The sequence below is a fragment of the Muscardinus avellanarius genome, assembly GCF_963383645.1.
Source record: "Muscardinus avellanarius genome assembly, chromosome: 3".
Taxonomy (NCBI): domain Eukaryota; kingdom Metazoa; phylum Chordata; class Mammalia; order Rodentia; family Gliridae; genus Muscardinus; species Muscardinus avellanarius.
Genome location: NC_137788.1, coordinates 51,499,349 through 51,517,501, shown reverse-complemented (window position 1 = coordinate 51,517,501; position 18,153 = coordinate 51,499,349). Strand labels below are relative to the sequence as shown.

Sequence of the window (18,153 nt, the reverse complement as noted above, 5' to 3'; positions counted from 1 at the left end):
GCATTTGTGTTCATTAAAAACTGTGCAACCAAAAGACACAGAAGCAGAAATTTTATTTACTTAAAACATTTCACAATAATTATATTATTATTGGACATTTATTTAAAATAATATTCTAAATACTTACAAAAATAAATCAAATATTGCTTCTATTTTTCAAGTGTCAAAGTCTTTGCCTTAGAAAATAGAAAGGACCTTTTATAAACTAGACATTACAATTAAGCTACCTCAAGTTTAATAACTGCACACTATTTTCTTTTATGGTTTGTGCTTTACATATTTCCAGGCTACTTGTTTGTGATTTACAGGTTCACAATAAGAATGTATGCATACAACCAAATACTCACATCTTTACATAGGAATGTTTCTCATTAAATATACACATAGAGAACCCAATACAGACAGGTATGTGGCTTAGAAGCCCCACCACCACACCAAAGGGCTAGCTATGCCACTACATGGAAACAGGTTTGTTTGTGGAAGCATTATATAACATTCAAATTAGAACTCTATCGAAGATGATGCCATCTGAATGAGGGATAGTCAGCTTACTATTTCTAGACAAGACACTCTAAATCTATGCTAAATCATCAGCTTCAGTCATTGAAAAAATAAAGTTCAAATATTTCTCAATACATTAACTTCAGAATAACCATCACCATCATATGTATATACTTTAAGAAGAGAAAGAATAATGATAGAGCAAATGCTCAAAATGAAAGACTTTTCCCAATTGGTCTGTGGTTTTATTCATAATCACTGTGACATTACATTATCAAATACGTTAATGCTGTGTCTCTCTTCCATGGCATGTGTATTCAAGCCTCCTTTACAGCACAGGTATATAATCAATCACAGTTCATGAGGAAACAATTATATAATGCTTTAACACCCACAGGGTGTCAGTCTCACTACATCAACCAGATGTGGGAAAGCATCTCACTTCTGATCAGTTCCTGAATTTCTGTATAATTAATCAAATAATACAGGACTTTACATTAATCTTCTATAAATATTTATATAGCAAACATTTTAAATTTGGCTTATTAACTAGAAAATATGCTAAATCAAAAAACTTGCTGCTTCTCAATTTAAGGAAAAAAATCTAATCTATGTCCTTAATTCAGAAATTGAATAAACTGATTAGAAATTCCAAGTGCAATAATTGAAAATGTATTAGCAATTGAACTGGAAAATATTAATTTATTGAGGTTAATATTTAATAATAAATTCCATTAAAGGGGAGCTTGAAGGGCTTGTAAAAAATTATACGTAACTAAAAACACCAGTGTGCAGATGCCTTCATGACTATAATATACCAAGACATCATAATATTTAGAAAATTTTAAATAGCATGCCAAAATATTTTCAAAGTCTCACTTCATTTCACTAAAAGTCACAAGCAAGCAGACACTACAAGACTACAGAAAACTGCAAACCAACAATATAATTGTACTGATAATAAAAAACATCAAACTCTAAGAGGTAGTCAACAGAAGTTACCCTGATAAAACAAAATATCTTGATAGATACTCCCTATTCAAAAAGACTCAAATGTAGTATGAAATTCTTGTATTTTCAGTGATTAAAAAATTATTGGGCAAAAATTTAAAAGTTATCTAAATAAAAAATACTGTGAATGGAACAATACTCCTATTTGGGGGGAAAAAGAGGGATAAGAATAAAAGCCAAACCACAGATCTACAGCCAGGCAGCGAAATGTGACTTACTTGTTGCTGTAAAAAGTTTTACTAAGCTATAGCCATGCCCGTTTTGTTTACATGCTATGTATGGATTCTTTCACTCTCTAAGGGGTAGCAACGGAGTACCTGTGACAGAGACCGTGTAGCCTCCAAAGCCTAAAATATTTGTCAGTCCCTTTACATTAAGCTCACTGATCTCTGGTCTAGACATACTGCTGATATATTGTTTTTGTATTTGTTGAACAGCACTGGAAAGACTGACTACCACTGTTCCAACATATGATACTCGATTACATGAAATACAAGGTGCTAATCATGTCACAATTCAATTCCTTCTTACATCTGAAAGAGTTTTAATACTTTTTTATTTTTGCGGTGCAATACCAAAGAATATTTCAAAGTTGTTTTAAAAAATATTCACTATGGCATTGTCCCCTCTGTAATGATGGAAACATCCTTTATCTGAACTATCCGATCCAGTAGCCATTAGCCACAGATGGCTACTGAGCACTGGGGATGACAGTGGTACAACCAAGGAACCAAACTTTTTATTTTAATTAATTTGTTACATATGAAGATAATATTGAACAACACAGATTTAACACAAGTAATATTCTGAAGTTGTGACTTCTAAAAAATGACCTCCAAATTAGAAAAGAACACATTTCTGCTTTGTGCAGATATGAACTGCATACCAAAAACCTATGCCCAAGACAAACTCCTAAAACAAAGCCTAAAACAAAAGCCTAAGACAAACTCCTTAACCAGCAAGAAAAAAAGAGTCAAACTGACTCTATGTTGTTTGATCACTGTATCATCTTTTTTCAATGACAAAAATATTTTATTGTGATGAATTTTTTGTTCAAACAGACTAATTTTATGCTTTAATGCAATAACTAAAATCCTCATTAATTACATTAAAATGTGTGACATTTCTTACAAGTATATATTTTAGCTTGCTTTCCATCAGAAAGGTGCCTCACACAAATGTCACTTTTGTCTCAACCCTAGCATTTCCACCAAGCTCTCCAGATAGAATAGATACATCTGAGAACTGTTGACTTTAAGAATTTACACTTTCCAGTTATTCTCTTTTACTATGGCAACGTTTTTCCAATAGTCAAATCTTCCAAATATTACATTTTTGATGGCATGACAAAACACATCCAGAAGTAAAACCTTGTATATATCAAATAAAGGAAATAATGCTTGTACGGTTCTCCATATACATACTTCAAGATAATTTTTATTTGGATCTAAACCATAAAACTAGATACATTTTAACATTACATATTACTGGTTACATGTTGCAAATTAATCAGGTTACTTGTACAAATGAAGATGCTATACAAAAAATATAGTAAATTTAAAATTATAATACTCTCAAAAGACAAACGTTTGTTTGGATGTGTGCCTAATTACACCTTCCAATTATTCAAATGTGCTCCCTTAAGAGATAGCTAATTCTCTACTTTGTTTTCAAAGTCAGCTGGCAAAATTAATTTGATGCACTTTGATTTAAATTAGCTGGTATCAAGCATCAAAATCTTTTTCAATTGGCAGTGAGTTCAAAGATATAAAACATTTTAAGGGCACTTCTGTTTATGTTTTGTTTGCAGTTTAATCAGATGTTGTAGCAGGAACTTTAACAGAGAGATTTCTTCGGGTGTTGGTGATGTGCCGCTGCTGTGCTAGAAAAGACCTTGCAGGAGTACATGCACCGGCTTCTTTGCAAGCACTCCCGCCACTCACAAGCCTAGATTCCATTCCTAGTTTCTGGAACGCTAGACTCTGAACCAAAAAACAGATAAATATAAACATTTAGCGTGTGCAAAGTATTTTTCACATAGTCAATCCTCAAAACAATCCTAGAAAGCTAAAGCTTTTCTTATTTTTATAAAAGAAAATAAAGATTTAAAAGCTGATTAATCTGTACATGGTAATGCTAATAAAAAAGCAGAAAACTCAAGTTTTTCTATTTTAACCCACTCAAATTGAAATAATTTAAAATAACATGCTGGAATTAGACAAAAGGGAAAAATTCCAAAGCAAATTTTTGTGTTGGGCTGTCATTCCAACTATGAGCAGACATATAACACAAAAAAGTACTTCATGGTTCTTGAAGTGTGGTCCCTGGATATATTGATAGGTGACAAGTTACCATAATTTTGGCTGTTGGGTGTCTTATAAAAGGCATACTCTCTCACTAGACCTCAATCTTTTTTTTAACTTAGGATCAATAATGGCTAATGAGTACATGAAATACAGCAGATGTTCAACAAATATAGGCTGAAAAAGAGATAAATATATTATTTGTCTCTAATATTTTCAATGATTAATTATGGAAGGACAACAATGTGGTAAAGCATCATGTATACATATTAGGGTGTCTATAAATTAATATGGTCTCATGTCAAATAATATGATAAGGGTAGAAAATGGCTAAATTACTATCTATTCTAGCTGATAAGAAGAGTTCAAAAGAACCTTATACATAAAGAAATGTTACTCCTGAAGCATCTCACTTGTATTAAGGATGACAAAATAAAACACATTTATCATTCTATGCTATTTTCTCCTTGGTAGAATAGACAATTATCAGAGTATTGCCTAAAGAATTCTGCATTATACAGATATTCACACTTCTTTCTTCAGAAGGCCTTGATGAGTATAAATTAAACGTTTCAGCTTGAATAAACCAATTTAAAAAATATTTATTGTTATTCTCATGCTTAATGTATATTAGCTAAAGGCTGATGAGTTATGAAATCAATTTGGAGAATTATGACCAACATTTAAAAGAGCAAAGAAAGAAAATAGCTCAGTGCAGTACTACAGTGTACTGTATAGTCAAGGTAACTTATTGTATAAAATATTCCTTCTAACTGTTCCTAGCCAAATGAAGTTTGATAAATTCTAAACATTTAACAATTGGCTAAATTTCAACTCACATTATCACCATCATCATCATTATTTTTATTATTTATGGTACTGGGGATTGAACCAGGGGGAAATCTACCTCTGAGCTACACTCCCAGCCCTCTTTTTAATTTTTTTTAAATTGGTGCATTGTAGTCATACATCTTAATGGGGTGCAAGAAGGTAGAGGCATACATGCACACACATTACTCATTTAGCCCTTCTCCCCTTCTCAGCCCGTCTTCTCCACACCCCCCCTCCTTCTCATGTTTAGCTTGGTGAGTATCTTTGATATGTTTGTGAATGGACACCATGCACATCAGGGAGTTTCTCCCACCCCCATCATCCTCAGTTACATCACCTTATTTGCTCATCTCAGATTTTTCCTCCTTTGTCTAAAGTGCCTCCTATGTCCCTTTTTCTCAACTCAACTCACCTTATTATACCAAGCAGAAACAATGAGTTTTTCTTCATAATCACGGAATTTTGCTACTTTACATTCACTCTGGAAAAAAAATTAAAATCTCAATTAAACAATTATAATCTCAGAAATGGCCCAAATTAAAAAACACAGAACACTTTCTTCACAATCTCACTGTTGAGAGAACTTTTACATTTTTTTGTTGTTGTTTTTTTGGTGGCACTGGGGTTCCTGGAAACCCTTCTACCTCCAGGCTACACTCCCAGACCTATTTTTATATTTTTATTTGGAAACAGGGTCTCTTAAGCCAGCAAAGCTGCCTTCGAACCTGCGCGATCCTCCTGTCTCCACCTCCCAAGCGCGGGGATTACAAGTGTGCACCACCATGCCCAGCCAGAACTTTTAAGTTTTGAGGCCATAAAGTAGTCAAATATGAACTGAATCATGGAGAAGTCTGTGCATTTCTTTTAGGAGAGGTGAAGATCTGAGACTAATCTTTATTTCATGAGTTTTACTCATAGAAAAAAAATGACTTGCCAGGCGTGGTGGTGCACGCTTGTAATCCCCATGCTTGGGAGGCTGAGACAGGAGGATAGCATGGGTTTGAAACCAGCCTCAGCTACTCAGTAAGGCTTCCAGCAAGTTAGTGAGACCCTGTTTCCAAATAAAATATAAAAAAGGTCTGGGAGTATAGCCCGGAGGTAGAAAGCCTCTGGGTTCCACCCCCAGTACCACCAAAAAATAGAAAAAAAAAAAGACAAATATACACACACACATACACATATACACCCTGAGGTAAACCTATGCTACTGTCCTCTATGTCTTGGGGAAAAGGCAGCTGTCTTAGGTATCAAAATAGAACTGCAGCTATGTGTAGTTGAAACTAAGAAGAAATGGGAGGCAGTAAGATATATCCAGGAAAATTCTTTAAAATCAGCTATAATCCTTAGCTCAGTTTTTTCTCTTAATTCTTAGTGCCTATATATTAGATTCCCTGCCATCCTATTTATGTACCACTGTAAAGGCTCACATTGTTTTCTAATACAGCTAAGCTTTTAATTCTATTGAGCATCAGATATAGTTGGCTCATATGACAAATTATAATCATGTAACACTTATATTTTCCCTCGGGAATTTGCTCATGATGCAAAGGCACCGGGGCACCAAGCCCAAGGAGGGAGGTGACGCCCTCCCTTCTGCTCATGCCATTCCAGGCACTGACACCACACCCTCGAAGGGATGAACAGCCTGGGCAATTTATATCATGATTCTCCTTTTTTCTTTTTGCAGTGTGTGTAGAGATGGATACACAAGAATTAAACATCCATATACTATGCCAAAACTGAAGCCTTTCCTCAGAGATCTATAGTGAGACACACCATTTTGTCACTGTATTTTAGGGGGACCTACTTCAAGCATTAGCAATGGTGTACATTCTCACTGGCTTTCAGTAAAAAAGTAAACAGCACCAGAGATGTGAAAGATTCTCTAGCCAAGTCCTCATTATTTTGGAGAAGTAGAGACTGAGGACCAGAGAAGAGAGGAGATGACTAAATTATCAATAAAGCTATATCCCTGGCCTCTGACTGATATACTGTTTAATGCTGGGATATAGAAACAAAAGACACAGTCTTTGCTTTCAAGATACCTCAACATATGCCAAAAAGAAAACCAATGCTGCTGTGCAATAAATTTATAAATTTAAATAATATGGACTATGGATAAGCAATACAGGGAAAGTGTTATAAAAAAAAAAAAAGAGGCATCTGAGTTGACTCTTGAAGAATTACTAGCATTCCTTCCTACCAACACCCCTTTCCCAGTATTTTTTTACAACACAGCGACATGGTCCAGACCAGCACTGATGGGAAGTGCACATCAACTGGTACCCTCTGGATGTAAGAGGATGTTGAAGTTGGTATGCCTTCAAACAAAAATACTTTCACCCCAGTCTACCTACTTGTTCAGAAATGTTACCAAAAAAAAAAGGGTGTATAAATAGAGCATGTTTTTCTGAAATGTAACCTTCTTTATGAGAACATCAAGGCCAGAATGTAGACCTTTACACGGATTTGCAATTATGTACATATTAGGAGAAAGTATATACTGACCCAATACCGGGTTAAAAAAAAAAAAAAAGAATAGCATTAAATCTTGTCACAGTATTGAACATCATCACTTTGTAAAACACTTTGCAAAAGAAACTAGAATATGACTAATTATAAAAGCTAAGAATATATGGTACATACTGACATACTTACCTGAGCTCATGAAAATAACATAACTAGCACAAAATATCTTTAATATTTAAAGACTCAGTTAATTAATGAACTCATACCACTGATAATATAACTTCATATGATAATAATAATTTAGTTCAGGGAATGTCTGGTATTCTCGTAATACTTCTGCTCCCAGAAATTCCAACTAATATTGTTTAGGTTCAGGTGAGAAACAAGAAAAAATGAGATGAATCTGGTTAACTGAAAAAGGTAAGCTCCGTTTTTGATTTGTTTTTCCTTCTTGTTTTTCTGAAAGAAATTATAGCCAGTTAACCTTAAAAGGAGCATGACAGTCAAGGACAGCCAGAAGACTGTCTGTTACAGAGGTGGAGGGTTCTGTAAACCCTGCCAATGCGGTAAGGAAGGGTAATCCTTGCCAGGCACCAATCAAGAGGGCAGGGAAAAGAAGCCAGATGTGGTGGCGCACGCTTGTAATCCCCGCGCTTGGGAGGCAGAGACAGGAGGATGGAGCAGGTTCGAAGCCAGCCTTGCTGGTTTAAAAGACTCTGTTTCCAACAAAATATAAAATAGGTCTGGGAGTATAGCCCAGAGGTAGAAGGCCCCTGGGTTCCATCCCCAGTACCACCAAAAAAAAAAAAAAAAAAAAGGGCAGGGAGAGGCATCATGAGACATGCCAAGTCCTACCTCATTTTGTTTCTATCCTTTTGTGAAAATGATTATTAGAGCAAAATATGTTACAGGAGTTAATTACTAGGAGTCTACGGAATTAAAGGAAATGAGTAAAAATGGAAATTTTACCTCTAAAATCTCAATTCTTCTCTCCTTCTCTGCCAACTGCTTTCTAAGTAGCATTATTTCAGCTGATGCTGGATTTAATTTGGGATCTAAAGTTTTTATTACCTGTTTAAAGAAAAAAAAATCATGTCTATTTTATCTTTTAAACTATTGAAAATATAAAAAATTCTAATAAAACTGTAAATAAAGTAGAAAATTATCCACAAAGTAATCCAGGAGCTAGCTATAGCTTGTTTAATTGATGTTAGACGCAGGAAACAGTTTAACAGTTCAGTACAAAAATGGCAGGATCCCTATCCCCAAATCCAATTTCCTTTCTCCAAGGCTCAGTACTCATAAATAGTTACTTAGTATTTTTCTTGCTCAAATTCTGAGCATTGAGATCTTGAAATAATCCTTTCCTTATTAATCTGAATGTAAACAAAAAAAATCAAAATGAACTCAACGGGTATAAAAGAGAGTCTTAGTAATTATCTTATTTACTATCATTATCTAGTGAAATGTAATTCAGTATATCAGTTACTTATAATTGACCTGATAATTTTATCTGCAAATGGTAGGATATTCCATCTCATTTATGTAAATTTCTAAAAGTTAGGTTAAAAATAGGTATCTGATCAAAACATAGTTATATATAGATATCATTCTGTTAGGAAAACAATTTGAAAAATCAGGTGTAAATTATAAGCAAGGCAAAGGGTATGCCTGAGTAGTAGTGCTCTCTTGCCTAGCATGCTCTAGGCCTTGGGTTTGATTCCTGGCACAGAAAAAAAAAAAAAAAATTAGAAGCAAAAACTATAAATGAGAAGGAAATCTGTTGAAGTAATTAAAAGTATAATTTTTAAAGTTTAAAATTAACAAGGTAGGAAGATGTCATGTACACTTAAAGGTAAAGCAAGATGCCTAGAAGATGACACCAATTGCAATGAGGGTTAATGCACTCGACACCATTTTCTGAGTGCTGACTAAGTGGCAGACACTGTGGGAGACGGGGGTCCAGCAAGTTGAGAGAAACATGGATATGATATCCTCATAAAGTTCACATGATAAATCAAAAATACTACTAGAAATTATAATTTAACTACAAAGAACAAATTAGAATTTATCTGCAAATGATAAAGAGTGTGGCTGTAACATTTTAGTATTTTCTGAATTTTATACAATGGTCTTAAGTTATTTTAATCATTACTTTAACCTTTCCTTCCAGATAAAATAAGAAAAAAAATCATGTTTCTCAAAGCAATCAAGTATCTTTCAAATAATAATACTCAGTAATGGTGAGAATAATGTATTCATTCTGTTTTTTTTTCAAGTAGTTATAATCCTTTTAGAATGTCATTTAGAAATGTATATCAAGTATCTTATTAAAATGGTCTTATCTTCATACCCAATAATTCTATTTCCAGAAAACAAAGTTAAGAAAATAAACCAAAATAGTGGAAAAACTTTCTGTAAAATTATGTTATTTTATTTCTAGGAGCAAAAAATGAAATGAAAACAAACTATCCTCAGTCATGAGACAGTGATCAAGGACACTACGACACACTCCACAAATCTGAGTTCTATGCAGGTATTTGACTTGTGCAAAGTCTTTTCCTATAGTACAGTGCTGTCTTGCTCACTGCTATATTCCCAGTTCTTGGCATAGTAGTAGGTACTCAATAAATATTAAAGTGTATTTATATAACCTAAAGAAACGAGGTTAAGTTTAAAATATAAATTTATTTATAACATGTTACATGTTGTTATGAATACAAGTTATGAAGAATATTTGTAACAAGAAAATTTGGCTGCCAGGTGTGGCGGTGCACACTTGTAATCTCAGTACTTGGGAGGCTGAGACAGGAGGATAGCAGGTTCACAGCCAGCCTGAGAAACCTGTGAGGTACTCTGCAACTTAGTGAGACCCTTTTTCAAAATAAAGAATAAAATAGAGCTAGGGATGTAGCTTGTAGGTAGGTAGAATGTCCCTGGGTTCAATTCCTGGTACCACAATAAAAAATTACAGCTAAGAAAATATGCCAAAATGTTAGTAACAATTGTACTTTTCCATATTTTATACACTAGGCATTTATACTTCTATAACTGAAGAAACAACTATGGGAGACTGCCTGTATGTTCACCAAGCCTATTTCCTCTTCCTAGCACAGCTATGCTTCTCTGTATCCCTAGAAGTTGAGTGTGGACACTGAAATTGGAATCAAAGTCATTTTTGCTGCTTCCTAGCCTGACCCTATCTACTAGCCAATCTCCTCTTTCCTTGTTGACCAGCTGGATAAGGTCAAGGGATCCTGGGACCCCTGTGTTGAAGAAGATTGAATGTCTGTCAGCTTAGGCCTCTGAATGACTTCATGGAGCAGAGTTCCTTCCCTACTCATGACAGGACTCCATGTGATCAGGAAGAAAATTAGTTTTATGTCAAGCCTCAAGAACATGGATTAATCTTTTGCTGCTAATATTACTGAAACCTTAATTAGCAAATATTATATATAAAAAGGTAGACACACCTGTTACCACTATTTTAATGTGGCATCATAAAATTTCCTTCTTTTAGCAGTAAGTGAAAAATATATTAATATTCTCTGAAAAAGAATACATAACGGTATTCAAGAAAAAATTTTTTTATGAAAACAATAATGACATTTAGTAAAAGTACAAAATAAAGCAAAAATTTTCTTGTGAACATTAGAATAGTATTTGTCTAATTTAGACTAAATGCTGAAGCAATTATAAATTTCAGTCTAAAAAGCTGTTTTTTCACAAAAGTTAAAATGTTAATTGTGTTAAAATTCTGGCAAATTTTACTTTTGAAAAATGAGTTAAAACTCTAGCAAACAACCTTTTTAGGCTCATTTTGCTAAGAGCTAAAGACTGCATACATCCTAGCAGTCACTTTCTCTAATGAGGTCACCACAATGCTCCACATGTATTCCTATAAATTATGTGTTTATTCCATCTGATGTTAGTGTGACAGAGCTGAGTGTGAGGACTGACATGGAGACACTGAGTAACCCAGCAGCCAAGGCAAGCAGCAGAGAGCAGAGACTGGATACAGACGCAAAAGCATGAGTAAAACTAGGAGAAACCGGATTAATAAGAAGATGGGCCAAAAAGGCTCGGACTCAGAAAGGTAACTCACTCACATTTCTGGCTTTCTCCAAGTACATTTTATATCTTTCCTCCATTGCTTTCATATCTTCATCTTTCTTCTGAAGAGCAGCTTCAAGTTCACTGATCTTTTGCACTATTAGTAAAAATAAAATGAAACATGACTAATTATTGCCTTTCACCCTCACACACAAAATTTTATTGATCAAAGTTATTTTCTGAAGACTGATAAAAAAATCTTATAAATATTTTTATTTCTTGTTTATAGTGAGTTCTCATCTAAAACTTTTGAACTACTACCAATACATCCTCAATCATTATCTGCAATCTAGTTATTTTTCTATTTTCTACCAAATATTTCAATAAACTATACTTTTTAATTTAAGAAAATCATATATAAAGAAAATATAAGGCATTATTTATATACAATGTTTTAAAGTTCATTTTATCCAATTTGAAATTATTTTATTTGAAACATTTCTAGAGTATTAATTATATTACATTTTTAATGTTTGATACTCCTATATATATCAACCAGTTCATATTATTAGATTTACTTTTTCCTTTGAGATTAGATCATATCTTATGCAACACTAAAATCATCATAGTTCTTATTTATAATATATGTATATATCTGCACATTTTATAGACTTAAACACAGTTCTTATATTCTTCAACTAAAAAGGGCAAATCCTTAGAGTCCGAACCAAATTTTTATAAATACCTACCATTTTGGTTTAAATCTGGCTGAAGATCTTCAATGAGCTCCTGTTTCTTCTGTAATTCCTCATGGACCTCTGTTAGTTTTTCCCTAAGTAGTAGAAAGAGGACTCAGCCAGAAGTCAAACAGACCTGAGGATGAAAACTGATCTCTGCATATAACATGTGTTATGTTTTGTCAAGCCACTTTCTGGTCCTTACTTTCCTCAGCTGTGAAGTGGGAACAGTACCTGTCTAACTCTAGGGGGTTGCTAAGAGGATGGAGACTGCCTGGCACATGGTAGATGCCAAAAATGTGTTTCCCTTGGCACTCTCACTGCCTAGGAAATATGTGATAGGTTAAATATCCATAACATTTTTCAAATGACATTAGCAATGAAAACAGGTAGGAGTTTGAGATGGTTTCCAGGCAGGATCAGCCTTTTAGAATGTTTTTCTTTTTACTTTTTGGTGGCAGTGGTGAATATTTAATCAGCAGCAGACTGTTTGCTTTTATTTACCAAATCAGAAAAGGAAATTAACGTATAGAAAGCTTCTACAACAATTCCTTTCTCATACTGGAAATAAAATGCCAGTTTTACTTACATATGAGCTTCCAACTTCTGCTTTAGTTTGCTGGACTATAAAATTAAAAAAAAAAGTTGCTGTAAGATGACTATCTTGAAAAGATAAATTTTCCAGACATCGAAATCATTTTATCACCTTTTGAAGGTATATTAACATGTAAAATTGTACATGATCTTATAATTTGCATTTCTGGTAACATACTTTTAAAAACATAAGATTTTAAGCATGTTTTTTACATCAAAATAGAAATAGGAAATAAGGAAGAGTATGGTAAAGGAAAAATGCCACATTTCTGAACATAATAAAATTAAATTTGAACTTGAAGAAAAGTAGCAAATAAAAACTGAATGTGATATAGCAAGGAGTATCAAACATTTTAAAGGATCTTTTATAGTATCTTTATTATAGTATCTTTATTATAGACTATTATTTTAAATATAAATTTTAAGATTGTATCACTATAAATGTAAGCACTTTAATAATATTAACAATGAAATTAAAGATTTTATAAAACATTTTAAAATAAAATTTTCTCTTAAAAATAGTACTCTAAACTATAATAGTAGTTCTTCATCAACTGAATAGTTGCAGAGTTTAAAATGTATAATCTGAAATATAATTTGAATACAAATAAAAAAGAAATTTAAAATCTCTATAGCACTGCAATCCAAAATGTACTCCCCCAAAAATATCCCATTTAAGAAGTATTCCCTGAAATTTAAGAATATTTGTATTAGAGAGAGTACGATACCGTATATATGCACATATGAGATGCCGCCATGCATGAGCCGATTTCTATTTTCCAAGCCCCCAGGGAAAAAAGAAAAAATCATATAAAGTACATAAAAGACAGAAAGGAAACACAACCCTTTCAATCCCTTTCCATCTCTACCTACTCTTCAGTTTCCTCCCCCAACATAGGAATGATCACTTAACATCCTATCTAATCTCAATCAATACCTCTCTAGCTATATCCCATCCTACTTTTTTTATTGTTGTTATTTTGCCTTATTTTTGTATTTGTTAAATACACAACCAACTCTCAATACTATTTCTCTCCACATAAAGAAATAAACTATAGAAAAACTGCTAGACATGTTAACTGGAGCTCTTTTTAAAATCTTCTTATCTCTGCCCTAACACTATCTGCCATCCAGTAAAAAATGGTAAGGTCACTGTGAAAGGTGATGTCCTCGAGACTGCGTTCAGGCCTTTGTCCTCCAGAGGGCAGTATATCCATTTCTTGAATAAATATTTTACTCACTGATTTTTTTGTGTGTGATGGGGATTGAACCCAGGGGAAATTTTACCTCAAAGCTATACCCCTAGCCCTTTTTTAAAATTTTACTTTGAAACAGGGTTTTACTAAGTTGCTGATGGTCTAAGTTGATGAGGCTGACCTCAAACCTGTAATCATCCTGTCTCAGTTTCCCAGGTACTGAATTATAGGCATTTGCTACCATGCCCAACTTCCTTTTTTATTTTCCTCTTGGGCGGTTTCCCCACTCTGACTGCTGATTGTTCTCATTTGAATTTTGTTTCATGACAACCCTGATGGAATCCCAGCAGAATGGTGAAGACTTCAAGTATAGCATGCTTTCAAATCAAGAATTATTATGAACTTGGGTGCAGCTGTTAAAGTAGGACAGATAGAAATCACCTTACAACATTATGATCAATTAATAGACTCCAAGTTGGCAAAATCACTGCATCTGTTATGCAGATATATACGGTATTTAAGTGTACCCTCAATGATAAGGGTGGCAGTTTAAAAACAACATTAATTGGAGCATGAGGAGCTACTAGAGTGAACACATGCACAACAGAATTATTATCATTTCTAAATTACTTACACTTTCGCCTTCAGACTTGGAACCGTGTTCCTGAAGAGACTTCTGGAGGTCCTCAATCTGCTGCTGCAACTCTCGGATGCGCTCTTTACTCAGCCTAATGTAAGATCAGTCATATACAATCATATTATCTCTTTATATTTAAAGTCTAAGTGGTTGGTCTACAGAGGTGCATTTGTTCAATTTAATTTAAAATATGCATTTGATAGCAACAACATGTAGAACAACTATATATGACTATGTATAGTACACAAATCAGAAGGCTACTTCTAAAAAAATACTTAGAAAAAGACTTTTTCTTTCTGAAAGCATTCATGCTCACATTTTAAAATTTAAGGTACTTATATGTCAATGGCAAAAACATAACCCTTCTGCAATGTACTCATGGGCAGAAAAGTAGAATACCAGCTCAATTTCCTACAGTTGTATTTTTAATGAACGGTAGGTTTTCTTTTTCTGTTTCAGATTTCAGTGTATTGGGAGAAGAGAAAGGTCACCATTTTCTAATCATTTATTTAAGGCTTTTTATTTAAATTTAACAGATTTGCATTAATGACTAGTATATAATTTAACTTGGAAAAATTCCATTCTTTAAAACTGCTTAAAAATTACCTTCACTAAAGTTTCCAGCAAGAATGCGTATCTCTCCATCTTTCTTTATAAACACAGGCACACACATAGGAATACATACATATGATACACTCTTGTTGCAGTTATCATTAATGAGAATATTAACATGTCTGTAATCCTTTTTGAATTTTCTTAAATCTAAAACTTAGTATCGCTAGTATTAACAAGATAGAAAACACTAAAGGTCTCTTCAGAAAGTTAAAATGTTACTCCTCTTTTAACCATAGATTTTTGTTTTGTTTTCTGTATCAGGAATAGAACCCAGGAGCTTTTATACCTCTGAGCGACACCCCCAGCCATATTTTTTATTCTTTATTTTGAGACAGGGTCTCACTAAGTTGCGGAGGGCCTCAGTAAGTAGCTGAGGCTGGCCATAAACCTGCAATCCTCCTGTCTCAGACTCCGATGTACTGGGATTAGAAGCATGTGCCACCATGCTTGGCTCTTCTTTTAATATGAGACAGTATACATACAAGTTTGAGAAAGAGGAAGTTCAAGTGTCTCTAAAATTTCTGGTGTTAAGATCCAATAAAGGTTGGATAAATAAATTCAAATGCCTGATTAATAGGTAGCAGGTTAGCAGCATGGTTATGAGTAGGAAGTCAGAAAATATATTGACAAAAACTTCAAATGTAGAATCTATAACTTAGAAGCTGTATAACTGCAGCTAAGTTAACCTCTCTGTATCTCTGCCTCATCCATGGAAAAGTCATTTATAGTCACTACTTCACATAGTTAAGGGTGGGCTCTATTTGAGTTAATAACAAAAAGAGTGCTTAGACTTAAAAAGCTACCTGGTATGCAGTAAGTATATATATACAAATACTTATATATATTATAAGGTTTGAGCACCTCATTGGTACCAAATAAGTGCACCATTTGCTTCAAATACATCATCTGTAATCTGCCTAACAACCATATTTACAGCTGAAGAAAATGAGTCTAAGTTTAAGTAACTTGCAGAAACAATTGGTAGGTTTTAACAGAAGTGGGACTCAGATTTGGCTAGGCAATCCCTGCCCCCAGGTACTCAGCAGACTGTACAAACAGCAGAAATGCCACTGATTCATTTGTTGAATTCTCTATCAACTGTGATGATAGCTAAACGAAACTCAAGAATCCACATGTGTTGCAATAAATGACTGAAGTGAATCACCTCACTTCTTTCACTGAGTAAAATTTATAGTGGTGAAAGAATATGAAAAAAATACCAAATGACTTCTAGATAATGTAATTTCTTTAGAGCAGCAGTTTCCACTTGTGAATCAATGTCTCATGGCTGGGCAAGTGGACCACTGTGACTTCAGGGTACAAAGAAGGAGTCAGTCACCTTTGTTCTGTTTCCAATTCGTTCATCTTGCGGTGCTTCTGCTCTAGCTGCTCCTGTAGCTCTTCAATGCGTTCATTCTCAGAACCTTCCTGCTGTAAGCGAAGCATCTTGTTTTCATGTTGTAGCCGAATAAATACCTCCCTATTGTTCAAAAGCAAATTTGTTTTTAAAATTTAAAAAATATTGGTCACTATTTTTTTCTAGAAGGAAAAATCTTCTCGACTCAACTGCTATCATTTTAAAAGGCGATCAAAGCTTCTGAAAGTTTTTTTTAAAATTATGTGAACTAAAGTATTATGCCTCAAAAATAGAGTAAACTGTTAAAGTTAACAGTATAGAATTATCCTATATATTATTAAATGCAAATCCCCAAGAGAGCATAAATTATTTTGCTTTGGTAATTTAGCAACTATTTACAAAAGGATGATGAAGGAAACAGTTGGAATAATGTTATAGCTATATAACAATCTCACTAACTCTGATAACTATTTTTAATCTCACTGTGATACATAATCACAAGTATACACTAATAAAAGTATTAAAAATAAAAATAAAAACCACTGAACTATATATTTTAAATGAATAAATGATATCTCAATGAAACTATTTTTAAAAAGGGCTAAATGATGTGTACATGTATGCCTATACTATCTTCTACTCCATTAAGATGTATGACTACAATGCACACATACAAATTTTTAAAAATAAAATAAAAAGAACAAATTGAGTTTGAGGCAATAAACTGCTGCCATAAGAGGAAAATAAAAACGGTAAGAATACGAGATTAGTCAAAAGTCCCAAAGTACTTTTTTTACATAGCAGTAAAAAGCAAGATAAAAACTGGATTGAGAGAAGCCTTTACATTTCTATTTTAACTTCTGCTTCATCCTTCTGCTATTATTGACAACTCATCTACTTTCCCACCTTCATGGATCTGAATGCCATGTATCAAAAGAAATTTCCAGAGTTAAAAAATGGAAAAGTAATTTCAATACAATAAAGGTCAAATTTTAAAAACTACAATGTTATTTTCCCACTTTGTAAAATTTTACTTCTGAAGAGATTTTAAAACTGCTATGGTAATAACAATCTGATTTAGGAAATTTAAGCATTTGAGAACAGGCTATTTTCAGCTTTATAACTCATAAAATAAGCTTCAAAGCATAAACAATTTGCAAGAGAAAAAATGAATCACATTTTTAATATTAAATATGGACTATCAATCAATGGAAGTAAGTTTACCTGTATTCCACTGGCATAATCTCAGCAGCAAGATTCTCATAACTTTTAGTAGCAGATGCATCTATATAAAAAATAGACCTGTATTTCAGTATTTCAACCATTTAAAAAACTTTTTTGTAAATCTAACCAAATATACCTGTTTGGTTCAGATGATCCTGCTGTACTTGTGAACATCGAAGCTCCTCATTCGTTTCTTTCAAAGTATCACGTTGCTCTATTAGTCTCTAAGAAAGAATTGTTAATATCAGCAAAAATATTTACTTCTACTAATAAATGTTCTTTATGCTTACAATAATTTAAGTGAGTTTGATAATTATTAAAATGTTTTAGTTTTAAGAGAGTCATATTCTTGTATATAAGTCACATGATAATATGCCTTTTTACAACACATAGTTTCTGATTTCCCCACCAGATAAAAGATCAGATCTTTTAACTAAATGAATGCAATTATGAAACAGGGTACACATGTAAATATACTATAGGTAATAAAAAGAGCATGGACTTTGGAGGAAAATAAACTGTTTGAATTCCAGGGAATTCAACTTCCTAGCTATTTTATGTTGGGCAAGTTATTTAACTTTTTGTCTTTAATACCTATATTTTCAAAATGGGAATACAAATGTAT

The 18,153-nt window shown here is 33.3% G+C and overlaps 1 protein-coding gene across 1 annotated transcript in view; it reads right to left on the bottom strand.

Moving 5' to 3' along the window:
- Positions 1-3,323: 3,323 nt before the first annotated feature.
- Positions 3,324-18,153, bottom strand: part of HOOK1 (hook microtubule tethering protein 1) — a gene marked incomplete at both ends in the record, with an annotated part of 53,415 nt that continues 38,585 nt past the window's right edge. The window contains 10 exons of the mRNA XM_080690634.1: positions 3,324-3,494; positions 5,059-5,127; positions 8,085-8,186; positions 11,225-11,325; positions 11,918-12,000; positions 12,495-12,529; positions 14,330-14,423; positions 16,287-16,427; positions 17,529-17,589; positions 17,665-17,752. Coding sequence (XP_080546760.1) covers positions 3,324-3,494; positions 5,059-5,127; positions 8,085-8,186; positions 11,225-11,325; positions 11,918-12,000; positions 12,495-12,529; positions 14,330-14,423; positions 16,287-16,427; positions 17,529-17,589; positions 17,665-17,752 — 945 coding nt within the window. The remainder of the gene's footprint in view (positions 3,495-5,058; positions 5,128-8,084; positions 8,187-11,224; positions 11,326-11,917; positions 12,001-12,494; positions 12,530-14,329; positions 14,424-16,286; positions 16,428-17,528; positions 17,590-17,664; positions 17,753-18,153) is intronic.